Source organism: Loxodonta africana, chromosome 1, assembly GCF_030014295.1.
Source record: "Loxodonta africana isolate mLoxAfr1 chromosome 1, mLoxAfr1.hap2, whole genome shotgun sequence".
In the NCBI taxonomy this organism is placed as follows: Eukaryota; Metazoa; Chordata; class Mammalia; order Proboscidea; family Elephantidae; genus Loxodonta; species Loxodonta africana.
The window spans coordinates 14555562-14570204 of NC_087342.1; the positions used below are offsets into that span (position 1 = coordinate 14555562).

The window sequence follows — 14643 nt, forward strand, 5'->3', positions numbered from 1 at the left end:
TAAAATGGGGGTAATAACAGTATCTACTTCATTGGGTTATTAGTGTTGAATGAAATAATATATGTAAAGTGCTCAACATATTGTTAGCATATAGCAAGTGCTCAATATATGTTAGCCATGATTAATAATAGACCTCTAAATAGTTCTTGAACTTGTTCTGTTACCCAAGCCAGGACTGGGAGCCATCTTAGACTCTTTCAACTTTTTCCCTCAACTCTGTACCCCAAAATTCATGAAGGATTGCCAATTCTACCTCCTAAGGCTTTAGTTTATGCCCTTCCCATCATCTCCTGGACTGTTTCCACAGAGGCCCTATTGGTTTCTCCCTGACTCCAATTTTGTCCCACTCTAATCCATCCTCCATCCACTCCAGTGCTTTTCAAACTTCCATGTGCACACAAATCACCTGGTGAGTGGATCCTGTTAAAATGAAGCTTTGGAAGGACTGGAGGTCCTGAGATCTTGCATTTCTAACAAGCTCCCAGGGGATGCCAGGACTGCTGGTCCAGCACCACAGTTTACGTAGCAATCTCTACTCTTTTCCCAGTTCTCTTTCAAAAAAACAGATCTATTCCTATTAATCTCCAGCCTCAAAATCTTGGATGAACTTCACAATTTCACCTAAACTACCTTTTTAGTCTTCCTGCTATCCTGTGCCACACACAAGATTCTCAAAATGCCTTGTATTTGTACCTTTGCTTTGTACCTTTGCTCATGCTATTTGCTCTGCATGGAATGTCCTTCTTTATTTTCTCTGTCTCTTAGAATCCTATTTTTTTTTCCCCAGGTTCAGCTCAAGTATCACCTCCTCTAGGAATCCTACCTTAGCCTCCATGGAACATTATTGATGTTTTCTGCTGTGCCCCCTTAGTTCTTTATTTATATCACTATAATAGCACGCACCCTGTCCACTACCGTTAGCTGTATACATACCTGTCTCCCTATTTAGATTTTAAGCTCCTTGTCTTATCTTCTGTCTCTGTGCCCCCTACCTGACACTGAGTAGGCATTCAAATATAAGTGCAAAGAAAGAAGAGGGGGATAAAGGAACTTGAGGTCTACCTGAGGCCTTCCAGGACTGAGTAACAAACGATCACCACCTGGTGACAGTGTACCAAAATTGCAGGTTCAATGTTTTTTGAAAGGCCGTATAGACGTCTTTTAAAGTATAAATTAACATCACAACTTTGGAAATCAAGACCCCAAAGGATCTTGCCAAACAGTCATTGTTGATACCTTCTCAGTTCCTCAGTATCCCTCTCGGTACAGGCTTCTGCATAAAAAACATAAATCATGCGCAGTGCAAGTCAGTGATGGAAGGAAGGTAGCCTACCCTCGGGTTTCTCTCCCACCGTTGTGAGTTCAGACTCCTGGCTCGGCTCACTGGTTCCATACACGTTGATTGCGCGCACACGGAATTTATACTCGCGGTCAGGTAGCAGGTCCTGGACATTAAAAGAAGTGCTGCGGCATGTGGCCAGTTCCTTCCACATCTTGTCCACTGAGTCCCAGATCTCGACACTGTAGGACTGCACGGCACTGCCCCCGTCATACGAGGAGCCGTACCAGGACAGGGTCAATGAGGAGCTTCGAATATCAGAGGCGCAAGGCGTGCCGGCTGGGGGGTCTGGTTTATCTGAGGATATAGAAGCACAACATCACCCAAATGCATCTGAATTGCAGGGAAGAAATATTTTGAATTAGCTCTATCTGTTGTGGGGGAGAAGCGGCCCAGAGAACCCAAGTCCATGCCTTAGCCTTCCTTGGCTTTCCTTCTTCCATCACACACCCAAAACAGTCATACCTATGCACAAACCACCCATACAGAAAGCCCCATATGTATCTATGCGCTCGGAAGATCTTTTTTTTTTTTTGGCTAGTCTTCCAGGCTACAAGTCATGATTTCCTGTACTTTTCCCAAGTCATAAACATATTACTCAGAGCAAACAACTTTAGGAAGCTGCCGAGAAGGCGTGGACTGTTTTTTATCACAAATGTTTTGGGAGACAGCAGTTGTGTGTATATATGTTTGTGTGTGTCCTTCAGGCCCTAGGCCAGTGACCTGTGATGTAACTAGGGGTCTGCCTCTGCTATCTCTGGGACTTGGAAAATGCCTGCCCCACAGAGGGGCAGTAAAGCAAGGTGGTTAGGGTTTGACATCAGACAGATCTATTAAAATGTGGGTCTGTCCCCACTCACTAGCTGTGACTCTCTCCATGAATCGGTTTCCTCTTCTGTAAAATGTAGGTAATAGCACTTGGATCACAAGATCGTTGTGAGAAGTTGTTAGAACAGTGGCTGGCCTGGTTACCCATCACTGGCATCATTATTGTAAGACTTCATTTCTACCTTTGTAAAACTTAAAAAGCCATTTCAACCTCTTTTATCCTCCTAGTATTGGCATAAATTTCAAAAGCAAACCAGTTTATAGTAGTTTTATTCATAATTGCCCCAAATTGGAAATAACCAAGATGTCCTTTAAAAAGGTAAATGGATAAACAAGCTGTGGTACATCCATACAATGAAATATTATTCAGCTATTAAAAAAAAAAGCTATCAAGTCATGAAAAGTCATGGAGGAAACTTTAATGCATATGGCTTAATGGAAGAAGTCAGTCTGAAAAGACTCCATACTGTACGATTCTAACTGTAAAACATTCTGGAAAGGCAAAACTATAAAAAAAAAAAACAAACTATAGAGACAGTAAAAAGATCAGCGATTGCCAGGAGTTTGGAGGGAGGGGAGGAGAGATGAACAGGTAGAAAATGGCATTTTTGGGGCAATGAAACTATTCTGAATGATACTGTAATGGTGGACATATGACATTAGGTATTTGTCAAAACTCATAGAACGATACAACACAGAGAGTGGGCCCTAATGTAAACCATGGACTTCAGGTAATAACGATGTGTGGATTATAACAAATGTACCACAAGGATGCAAGATGTTAATGACCGGCGAAACTGTACATGGGGGAAAAGGGACATATGGGAATTCTCTGTACTATCTGTGCGATTTTCCGTCAACCTAAAACCTCTTGAAAAAATTAAGTCTATTAGTTAAAAAACAAGCATACGACAGCAAATAACAGCCATCCCTGACTGGGGCTGGAAAATGAGCTGAGGACACAAGAAGCAGCCCCTTTGGCTTGGCTGCCTTCCCATTCAGACAACCTGATGCCAACGTCAAGTCAAACCACTGTAGCCAACCCTTGAGTGAGGCTCCTGAGTTTTGCTGATTTTGTTAGTTGCTTATCTGAACAAAATTCCTATTTTTCAGATCTATTTTCTCCAGGTGGATGGTTAGTTTCAGCTATCTTTAGTCAGGAACCTTTCATTGCCCCTAAGCAGTTTGCCTTAGTGGCACTCTACAAATCAGCAATTCGAACCTGGCTCCCCACTTATAAGCTCTGTGAACTCTCTCCAGCAAGTTCCTTAGCTTCTGAGACCACTTTATTTGTCCTTCTCACTTGGAAAATGGTGCCAATATATGCCTACCTTTTAGGCTTTTTGCAAGATTCAAGTGAACCCAGGTAAAGCACTTGGCATAGTGTCTCCTACTCTCCCAGCCCTCAGCAAGGCAGAAAGCCCACACTGTTCCTGCAAATGACCCTGTGTATATGGTGAGGAAAGAAAATTCTCTCTGTGTGTGTTTCTAAACCCCAGACCAAGCCCACTGGTGCCAAGTCGATTCCTATTCACAGCAACCCCAAGTGTTACGGAGTAGAACCATGCTTCTTAGGGTCTTCTTGCCTGTAATTTTTATGGAAGGAGACAGCCAGGCCTTTCTTTCCTGGCCCCCCTGGTGGGTTTTATCTGCCAACCTTTAGGTTAGTAAAAGAGCGCAAACTGTTTGCACAAACATATTCATCCCCCCCCCCCCCCCATTTCTAAACTGCAGCCAAGAATGCACTGTCCTGAAACTCTCTCCCCGGGAACTCCAGCCTGGTCCCGGCCCGGGGCCTGATTCTGGGACTATGTCAGAGCCACTTCCCAGTCTTTTAGCAGTCACTCTGGAGGGCTTCTGGGATGGAACCACTTTCACTAGTTGCTTAATATGTTCTCTTAGAAAAACTGTTTGTTCTGAAAGATATATTGGTCTTTTTAGAAACATGTCTGGTGTTGGTTAAGTTGTTTATTGCTCTAAACTCTCTTAGAAGCAAGTGGTTCAAGTCCTCTGAAGACCCAGCGAAGGAAGTGGAAAAGCCTAAAGTAAGATGAAAGACAGACTCACCGCCTTCCCCCTGAGAAAACTGCCTGGAAAATCTCTGATTGGACAAGTTTAGAATCCTGTAGGTTTATACAACGAATGCAGATACACACACCATTGACGGATTTCCTTCCTTTCTGCTTTGGTCAAGGAAAGGGGAACTTTGAGAAATGGGCATTGCAGAAGGGGGACTATTTGTACCTTACCCTTTTACAGATGTCTCTTGGCTGAAAGACAGAGAAGAGCTAACATGTGACATCCATCACAGCCTGCAGTACAAGAGAAGCTGAGAAATCAGGGAGGGGGGCCTTTAATTCCAAGGGAAACCTCAGTGCTTTCAAGGAACTTGATACTAATTAAGGAGTTCTGAAAAGACCCCCGAGTCTCTCTCTCTGAAGTCATGTGAGACTTGAAGCTCCCTCCCCAGCTGTACTTTAACACTTTCTGTTATTTCCAACCTACAAAGCCTCACACAGAGAGGAGCTAAAAAGGGATGCAAACCCACTAAGGGGAAGTCCTCAAAACAGTGCTCCCATGAGCTTCCCCTCCACGCCAAATACCCAGACACACTCAGACTGGGAGGGAGACCCGGGCCTGGCCTGGTCAAGGAGAGGCTGGCTGGGCATCTAGGGCCCGTAGCTCCCCGCTGCTTCCTCAGAATTCTCCCATGGCTCCCTGGGGGCCAGACCAGGGAGAGTGGGAAACGCTGCCTCTAACGGAAGGGTCTCAGATAGCACCAGCTCCAGGATTTTCTGCTCAGTAAATCTTCTCACTCCTGGCAAAGTGGAAGGTCTTGTCTCAATGCCTTGCCCCAAAGTAACTCTCTTCACAGTCTCTCTGTGCCTGTGTGCTTGGAAGAGGATTGTGGCCACACCTAACCCTGCCTGGATGTTCCGCCACTCGCTGCCTCTGGCTCTCAGAAAATGGCTCCCAGCAGGTATCTGCCTACATCAACCCCATCCTAGCGGAGAAGGAAACTGGCCCTCAGAGGCTAAGGCACTGTGCTTACCAAGAACACCTAGCAAGGCAGAGCCAAAAAGAGATTTCAAAAGATCTCCAGGCCCCAGCTGCAGGGCTTTTTATCTTCCAGGTTATCAGGCAGAAAAAGCTCAAGAATGCATCTTGATGATGCCTCAAAGAAGCATTGTGAAGGGAAATCTTCTGCCTTTCAAATTCAGGCAAGTTCCACAGTCAGATAATATTTGGGAATGATTGGGTATTTGGGTTCTTTTCATTTTGTTTTTCTCCCCTGAAGACACGTGAAGTGACCTGTTTTTCTCATGCTCTTCGAGTTCCATTAAAGAATTCATCACCTGGGCTCTCTCCTGCCACTTCCCTTGGGTAGCAGATAAGCCATGCAGGTGGCAGCAAGAGGCCCTCTGAACATCACAGATCCTTGCATTGCCTTTTAAATTATAAAATAATAGTAAGAGCCTAAAATAGCTAAACATCACGCATCTGACAGTTTCCAGTACTATGGTGGGTTACCCAGTGCCCAGTGCCGTCGAGTCGATTCTAACTCATGTGACTCTATAGGACAGAGTAGAACTGCCCCCAGAGAGTTTCCAAGGAGCACCTGGGGGATTTGAACTGCTGACCCTTTGGTTAGCAGCCGTAGCACTTAACCACTACACCACCAGGGTTTCCTATAGTGGCTTGCGTGCTGCTATGATGCTGGAAGCAATGCCACAGGTATTTCAAATACTAACAGGGTCACCCATGGTAGACAGGTTTCAGCAGAACTTTCAGACTAAGACAGACTGGGGAAGAAGGCCTACTTCTAAAAACCAGTCAATGAAACCTATGGATCACAACAGAATATTGTTCAATATAGTGCTGAAAGACGGGCACCCTCTAGGTTGGAAGGCATTTGAAATACAGTGGCCCCAACGACGGACTACAGCATACCAACGATGGTGCAGAGCTGGCTAACGTTTCCTTTTGTTGTACATGAGGTTGCCATCTGTTGGAACCAACCCCCCTGGCAACTGACAATGACAACCACAAAAACAAAATAGCTAGACATCACTAATTTAAACTAACTGAGGGAAAGGGTAGTTTTCATGATCATTGCAAACTAGCAGTCATAGCCTACCTGAAGAGGAAGTGGTGTTTCTTTAAAGCCCATGCAATAAGAGAAGTTAACTGCTAACAAGCCTAAGTTTTATTCAACTGGCCTTTATTTGGCTGGCCTGTAAATGGATGTTTCTAAAGTGCTTGAATCCTGTCCCAAGTAGGCCAAGCAATTCCTGCTTTATCTCATTTACATTTTACATCTACTTAATAGACCTGATCAGATAATACACAGACCTCTCTAGAGACACACTGGTAAATCTGAGCTTAATCCAGCTTTACTTTGAGCTAATTCTGAATCCATGGGCTCTGAATGAATATGGCTTTGCTGTATCTATCAATGTAAGTTCTCATTTTATTGAGCAATTCTATTCTTAGCTCTACAAGGGGGAGGCAGACAGAAAGCCCCATTCCCCTCCATTCCATTCCCCTCCCAGGACGACGGTATTTAACATGTTGCTTCTGCCAGCTGGCGGGCAGCCACACCGATGGCCCTGTCAACACTGGCCGCGGAGAATAAGAAACTCAACCATAAAAGGCTAGAACTGCAGCCTGTGCCGTGGTGGGGGAGGGGAGTGTATGGCACCAGAGCGGGGGCAAGGGCACCAATTACAGAAAAGCAGCTCAAAGGGGCTGACCCCAAAGTCACCCAGGCAGGGCAGGTGTGAGTGACCACGAAGGGAAACTAGACACCAATGTTTGCTGATAGGATGGGGTGTGGGGCCAAAGCCTCCAGGTGTGTGTCTGCACGTACAGGCATACTGGTCGCTAGCACCATCCCCCCAAGCCCCGCTAATACCCTGACTCTTTGGGGAAATTACTGAAATAGGCACCTGGGGTCACTAAAGAAAGAAAGAGTGAGAAAAGGAAAAGGACCCCTCTTCTCTCTTACAGATGAGAAAACTACCTCCCCACACCGGCCTTCCCAGATTTAAAACTCCTAATCCAAGGAAACAAAAGAAAGGGAGTCAGAGGGGTCAGAGGTGGAATGGGACAGTGTGACAGACACTGAAAAACACTGAAACAGAGCATGGGGTAAGGGAACAAAGGCCGTAGACAGGAAAGGAGAGAAGTATGAGCTGTGAGGAGGGAAGTGAACACTGGAACTTGGACCTCTTGGACTCCCTCTCCAGTTACTGTGCCTAGGGATAGTCCTGGGGGGGGGGGGCGGGCAGTTGCAGCACTTCCTGTCCAGGGAATCAGGTCGTGGCCGGGAACCCATGGTCTGTTTTGGCAGCTGGCTTTGGCGTGTCTCACCGGCCTCCTCACTTGTCTTTGCAACTCTGCTTCACTTTGTCCTTTGTTCTCACATCTTCCCTGTTCCTCATCTGGGTCAGACAAGGACTCCCTTTTCTCCAACTGCTGAGGGGCTGGAAGGAGATACTACAGGGCTTGCAGAGGCTCAGCGTGAGACAAATGAGGACATCAACTATGCTCTCACATGGGAACACCTCCCCCAAAGACCTGCATGTCACCCTTGAGATGAATTTTCCAGCCAGAGAGTTCTGACACCTTTTCGAACATCTGCACCCACCTCCTCCATGACTGGCGTTTGAGAGCTTGTTCTCCCTTGGCCCCTGGTGCCCTCTGTTACCTGGCTTACACTGGACCTTTGTTTCCCCTTTGTAAGGCAGGAACTGTCAGTCCTGTCCATCTTAGTCCTAAGGTGAGGATAAGAGATGAAGGTGGAGGAGGGAAATCCCTGGAGAACAAGGGGAACTGTAGAATGTCAGGGCTACAAGGGACCTTAACGTCACCTTCTCCAACTTTCAACTTTATACCTGAAAGGTATAACTGAGAGTTTGGCTGTGAAGAGAGAGAAAGGGGTATGGCAGTAAGGCTACAGCAAAAGACAGAATATTGCAGGGGTTATACATGAGGGTGTTTTTGGCAAGACTGGAAAGTCCTGGCAATATTTATGAACTGCTGAGAGGAGCCAGTGGAGGAGGAGAGGTTGAAGAGAAAAAAGAAGTGGGGAGATGAATCCCAAGAACCTGGGATCAAGAGCACAAGGGCAACCTCAAGCTGGAGAAAAAAAAGGCTGGGCCATATTCAGAGCCTAGAGGATGAAGTCAGAAGGGAATCCATATAGAGACCACTGTGGGGGTGGGACAAGACGTTGAGCAAGTTCATGCCTGATGCATCATATTTCTCAGAGAAACTAGAAGCCCAGGCCTGCAGACTGGGGGAACTTAGGAATAGCTGCCATTCAGAACGGGCAAGAGCGCTGACCAGGAAAAAGGAAGAGGATTTCTGACTAGCTGAGACGTCTCAATTGAGCCTGCAGGTCACCAGAATCCAGCAATGAGTCTGCAGCGTGATGCGATCTTCTTCCCAAAGCGCCCCAAAATCAGGAATAGGAGCAGTGAAGTCGGAAGGTAGCATGGCTTCAAGGTGAGGCTTTACAAGGGGAGTGAGACAGTGGAGGAGGCAGTGGACAGGAGGGTGAGAGAGCTGCAGGTGGTGGCCAAACAGGGCTTGAAGTAGTGGTGCTCAGGGTTTCCAACATGTAGAAAGGAAGAGAAGCCAGGAAGGGATTCGTAGGCAGAGAAAATGCTGGGGGTGGTGGCCTTGGGGGTGTCTGGGATTGAGAGTTCTAGATGAGAATGAAGGATTGGGCAGTGTGAAAGTGAGAGGGAGCTGGGAGAATAGGAGGCTGTGGACAGAGAGGATGGGTTCCAATGAAGGAGGAGGATCCTGGTGAAGAGGTGTTGGGATGCAGGCGTCCTGCCTGGGGGCTCGCTGCCTTCCTCATCCCCAGCCTCCATGCCACCCCACTACAGACTCACCTAGCACCATGAGGTTGACCTAGGACTGCCTGCTGCCCAGCTTGTTGTCTACCAGCAGTGTGTAGCAGCTACAGTGCTCCTGGCACGAGGCCAGGATGGTGAACTTGCTGCCTTCCCCCTCCCCAACCTCCAGCCCACCCCACTGCAGACTCACCCACCACTGTGAGGTTGACCTGGGCCTGCCTGCTGCCCAGCTTGTTGTCCACCAGCAGCATGTAGCAGCTGCAATGCTCCTGGAGTGTGGCCAGGATGGTGAGCTTACTGCCTTCCCCATTCTCAACCTCCATGCTACCCCACTGCAGACTCACCCACCACCGTGAGGTTGACCTGGGCCTGCCGGCTGCCCAGCTTGTTCTCCACCAGCAGTGTGTAGCAGCCACAGTGCTCCTGGCGTGCGGCCAGAATGGTGAGCTTGCTGCCATTCTCGCTGTTCTCCACCTTGATGTGCTCACTCTCCTGGATCTGGGGGCAGAGGGTGGGGAAGGCACTGGAGATCTGGTTCAGGAAGGAATGGGGGCTCCTGCCCTCCCATTCCATAAGGGACGCAGCTGGACAAGCTGTGTGGGGACTCAGTCTTGTTTGAACTCTGAGCTTCCCTCAGGGCCCCTCCTCTCTAGCTCCAGAGCCAAGTTTCCCTGAGGGTGTCCAGATCCAGGTAGGCAGGGAGGGTTCTGAGCAGGGTCAGGGTGGATGAGCCAAGTCAGCACTCACTCTCCTAGAACATAGCTCAGGGGTGTCTCAGTCTTCCTCCAATGCTCTAAGATGGGACTATAATAGGAGGACACTTCTGGGCAAAAAAACCCATTGCCATCCAGGGGATTCCAGCTCGTAACAACTGTGTAGGACAGGGCAGAACTACACCACAGGGTTTCCAAGGAGCGGCTGGTGGATTCGAACTGCTGACCTTTTGGTTAACAACCAGGCTCTTAACCACTGTGCCATCAGGGCTCCCATCCGAGCAAAGTCACCTACAAAATCTGCCCCAGTAGGCTCTGACTTCATCTGTGCTGTCCAATACCATAGCCAGTAGACACATGCGACTATTCACATTTTAATTAAGTGGAAACAACCCAAATGCTTATCAACTGTTGAATGGATAAACTAACTGTGGTATATCCAGACAATAAAATAGTTTGGCCATAAAAAAAGAATAAAGTACTGATAAATGCTACAACACGGATGAATCTTGAAAACATCATGCTAAGTGAAAGACGCCAGACACCAAAGGCCACACGTTGTACAATTCCACTGACATGAAATGTCCAGAATAGGCAAATCCATAGACACAGAAAGTAGATTAGTTGTTGATTTCTAGGGCCTGGGGGGAGGGAGAAAATGAGTAATGTTCTGGAATTAGATAGTGTTGATGGTTATACAACCTCCTGAATATACTAAAAACCACTGAATTGTATAGTTTAAAAGGGTGGATTTTATGGTATGTGAATTAAATCTCAATAAAGCTGCTATAAAATTTTTAATTATATAAAATTAAAAATTCAGGTCCTCAGTTGTGCTAGCCAAATGTCAAGGGCTCAATAGCCACATGTGACCAGCAGCTACCATACTGGATGGGAAAGAAGCAGAATATTTCCATCACAATAGAGAGTTCTGTTGGACAGAGCTGGGGCTTAGCCAAGTATCTCTGGAAAGGGAGGAGAGTCTACCTTACTTCAGACAACAGTAGCCCAGACATAGCTCAGGGTAAACGTGTTTGGAATACCAGAGGCCAGGCTTTGAGGCCAACTTTCCTTTCCTTCCTGGTACTAGCCAACCATCTCTGGGCCTGAGGATATTTTGAGTGATTTTGAGACAGAGCAACAGAGGGCTCAGAAGTGATCTTTACACCTTCTCTGGAGTTCCTGATCCAATGCCAGCCCCACCATTCCAGGGCCTCTACTGATGGTGCATATGGGCACACACTACTGATAAGAGCTCCATGGAATGGCTGGGCTGCCCAAACTCCTTTAAAAGGTTGTTGCTTGGAAATTCAAACATTTTCCTTCAGAAATATTATAATAAATGGTAGTTAGATTTCTGGGCCAATATTCCAAAATTCTATTTAACGTACGATTTATCTATTCAAAGACTCAGATTCACTGATACTTCTTCAGCACATGGTAAGTTTCAGCTGCTATCATGGATGGTATTTGGTGGGCTGGCATGGAATCACAGAGAGCTCAGAGAGCCTGAGAGGTCATCTCAGGTCACTTGGTTCAATCTTCCTGACTCTGAGTAGGAGTCTAGTGTGAGATATCAAAATCAGATGGGAGCCATGGATGGTTTCTACTTTCCCCTTCACATTTTTCTGTTATGCCCATCGTCTATAAAACAGTTTTAATTTGTAGATTTAGAATAAAAGGTTATTGAGAAATCAGATTTGGTGGGTGGATGACGGGTGGTTGAGGGGTATCTCCCATTTCTACAGCCCCTTGCGATGAAGAATGATTCAGGTTTAGCTATCTATCCCCATTACAGCACTCCTCTTCCCTCTCGGCCTGTGTGGCTTGTTCTCAGGTCACGCCCTTTTGTTACTGACCTTCTTTCGAAACTTCATCCAGGTACAGGTGATGGGCTGGGTGCCTGTCACTTTGCCAAACAGCTCCACAGACTCACCAGCACGCACCTTTTGGTCCTCTGGAAACTGGATGATCTGAGGGGGCATAGCTGAGAGAGAACACGTAAGAAAGTGAGGGAGAGAAGGGAGGCTCAGAGATTTTGATCTCATTTGACGCCGCTGTTCATGTTGGTTTGTTGGCTCCTTTCTTACCTTCCAGAACCTTCTGGGTAAGACTGAGGGTAGTGACCACTGCTCCAGAACATTTGAGCTCATAAACCCACTAGGTTTGTTCATCCCTTTATTCTGACTCCCTCAGAAGCGACCACACAATTCATAGGGCATCATTCTCCACTTATTGGTTGTTCTGGCATTTGTGTCTTACCCTAATTTTCTGAGTCTATGTCCTAACGTTTTTATTAACTAAACAGAGACCTGTCTTCTAACCTCCAGGTCACCCTTGCTAAAAGGCTCAACATGGTTCACGTCCTCACATGTCTTCCAATGGAAAACAGACAGGGACCCTGTGAGAAAAAAACAAAAACTAAATAGTTGTCATTGGGAACACACACCAGCGTGGCCAGTCTAGGAGGGCAAAGGAAAACCCCCCATGACAGGCGACTCTTTCCCCCCGGGTGTTGCTGTGACCAATTACCTGCCTTCGGCGGTGTCTTGGGGGCAGGTTTCTTTTTCACAGTTGCATCACCTGAAACCAAGAAGTTCACAAGTTATGTTCTGTTAGTTCTGTTTTTGTAACACAAAGCTGCTAAATCCTAGAAAGATATAGTCTTGCCCGCTGAGGAGAGCCCTCATTCAAATATCTTTCTGGAAATTTCCTTGCGTTCTGCAGTAGACAACCCTGAAATCAAATATTGGTTCTCAAGGAGACCTGTGGGAGGGTCCCTGAAGCCTCCAATAAGATACTCTCAAAAATGCTTAAACCCCAATATCGTACCAAATTCACTATTCTCTCGCTCTAATTTTCCGGAAACTCAGGAAAGATATTATGTCAGATAAACCAACTAACATTAGCCTTTGATGTGGATCCAAGGGTTTCAGCCCTCCTTGGATGGAAGACTGGCTGCTTTCATTTTTTTTAACGCTTTCGTGCCTGGCGGTACACATAGCAACCGTGAACTTTTTCAGCCTCTGGGGTTTATTAGGAAGCTGCTGGACCACACTGACAGTGCGTGCTGCCACAAGGAAGGTGTTTTTATGACTGTTTGAAACCAAAGAAATGGGCGAGAGCTGCAAATGACTGCTTCTATAGGGCATTGCATGACCCCTTCCCTGTTGCCATCGAGTTGATTCCTACTCATAGTGACCCTATAGGTCAGAGTAGAACTGCCCCATTGAGTTTCCAAAGAGGGCCTGGTGGATTTGAACTGCTGACCTTTCGGTTAGCAGCCGTAGCACTTGACCACGATGCCACCAGGGTTTCTGAGTATTGTATGAGGTGTCTCAATTTTTGGTGGGAAAAATAGAAATTTTGAAAATTTTTATTTGTTACATATGAACCAAAAGACCCTCATATGTACCACTAAACACTTGGAGTAGGCTTGTGGGACAGAGGAAGAAAAAGAATCTACATCACCTACAAAATTCAGACACACTCAATGAGTCAGCACACTTCCATTAATGAAAACACGTATCAACCAAAAATTCAAGGCAGAAAATAATTGGACCACCAAAGGGCTAATGTTTGGCGAATGGATGAATGGATGAATGAATGAATCAATCAACAAATAGTCTCCTCTCTCTCTACCCCCACTTTCTCCAAATAACTCAAACGAGAGAAATGACCCAAACAGACCTGTTTTGCAGCACACACCTATTCATTTGGCTAAACAATGTGGTGAATATGCAAAAATACCCTCGGCTAACTTCGTGGCTCGTTTTCTCACTTCTTTCAGGACTTTCCTCAAAATTCATCGAACCTATTTACCCAAGTGAAATGAAAACCAACCATCATACAAACACCTGCATGCAAATATTTATAGTGGCTTTTCTTTGTAATCGCCCCAAACTGGAAAAAAAAAAAAGTTACCCAAATATCCCTCAACTGGCAAATGGATGGACAAACTGTGGTGTATCCTTACAATGGAATCCTACTCAGCTATAAAGAGGAACCGACCACAGGTACGTGCAACAACGAGGATCAATTGCAAATGTATTATGCTAAGAGAAGCCAGACTCCAATGGCTATATACTGTCTAATTCCATTTATAGGACATTCTGGAAAAGGCAAAACCATAGGGACAGAGGACAGATTAGTGACTTGGGGTGGGGGCTGGTGTTGACGACCAAGGAGCATGGGGAAGTATTTTGAGGTGATGAACCATGTCTTGACTGTGGTGGTAATTACTCGACTGTATGGGTTTGCCAAGACTTGCAGAACTGTGTCCTAAAAAGGGTGAATTGTACTGTATGTAAATTATTCCCTCATACAAAAATAGGAAAAAATGTCACTTAACCAATGAGATTTTCCCTGTCACCTATATCAAATAGCAACCCTCTGCTCCCAACATTCCCTATCATCCTTTTCCCACTTTATTGTTCTCCCATGGCACTTACCACCATATAATGAACCACGTGTTTACTCGTTGATTTACTGTCTGCCCCTTCCCACCAATAAAATGTAAGTTTTTGAAGGGAGGCACATCTTTTGTTCAGTGCGTTATCCCAAGGTGTGCTGACCCTGCAGAGGTATGTGGTAACTATTTGTTGAATGGATGAGTGAGGTTAGTATGAACTCAATCATTCATCCCCACCTATCTTCATCTCTGCAGAGTACAGAGAAACAGCACTATGTCTGGCTTAGACATGGAGGTGCTCTGTGTCCACAGCAAGTTAGTTAACTTTTTGGGTGGTCAGTTGTACATCTGTAAAATGGAAAGCGTACAGCTGCCAACACGAATGCTCCGGAAGGACTGTTGGAAGGAGGCGATCCCTGATAGAAGATCACAGAGCTATAACCAGTAACATGTTTAACCCCAGTATGAGGCCTGTTTCCGAGT

General features: G+C 46.1%; 1 protein-coding gene and 1 long non-coding RNA gene across 4 annotated transcripts in view; one reads left to right on the forward strand and one right to left on the reverse strand.

Annotated features, from left to right (window-relative positions):
- LOC111751446 (uncharacterized) overlaps positions 1–14239 on the forward strand; it is a 54362-nt gene extending 40123 nt beyond the window's left edge. The window contains exon 3 of the long non-coding RNA XR_002786524.2: positions 13540–14239. This is a non-coding gene — a long non-coding RNA (uncharacterized LOC111751446). The remainder of the gene's footprint in view (positions 1–13539) is intronic.
- Positions 1–14643, reverse strand: part of MYLK (myosin light chain kinase) — a 163867-nt gene that overhangs the window by 52940 nt on the left and 96284 nt on the right. For all 3 annotated transcript variants that reach the window (XM_010592906.3, XM_023551699.2, XM_010592907.3), the window contains 4 exons: positions 12282–12332; positions 11609–11736; positions 9381–9534; positions 1334–1636 (listed from right to left, as the gene is read on the reverse strand). In XM_010592906.3, the coding sequence (XP_010591208.3) occupies positions 1334–1636; positions 9381–9534; positions 11609–11736; positions 12282–12332 (636 nt within the window). The remainder of the gene's footprint in view (positions 1–1333; positions 1637–9380; positions 9535–11608; positions 11737–12281; positions 12333–14643) is intronic.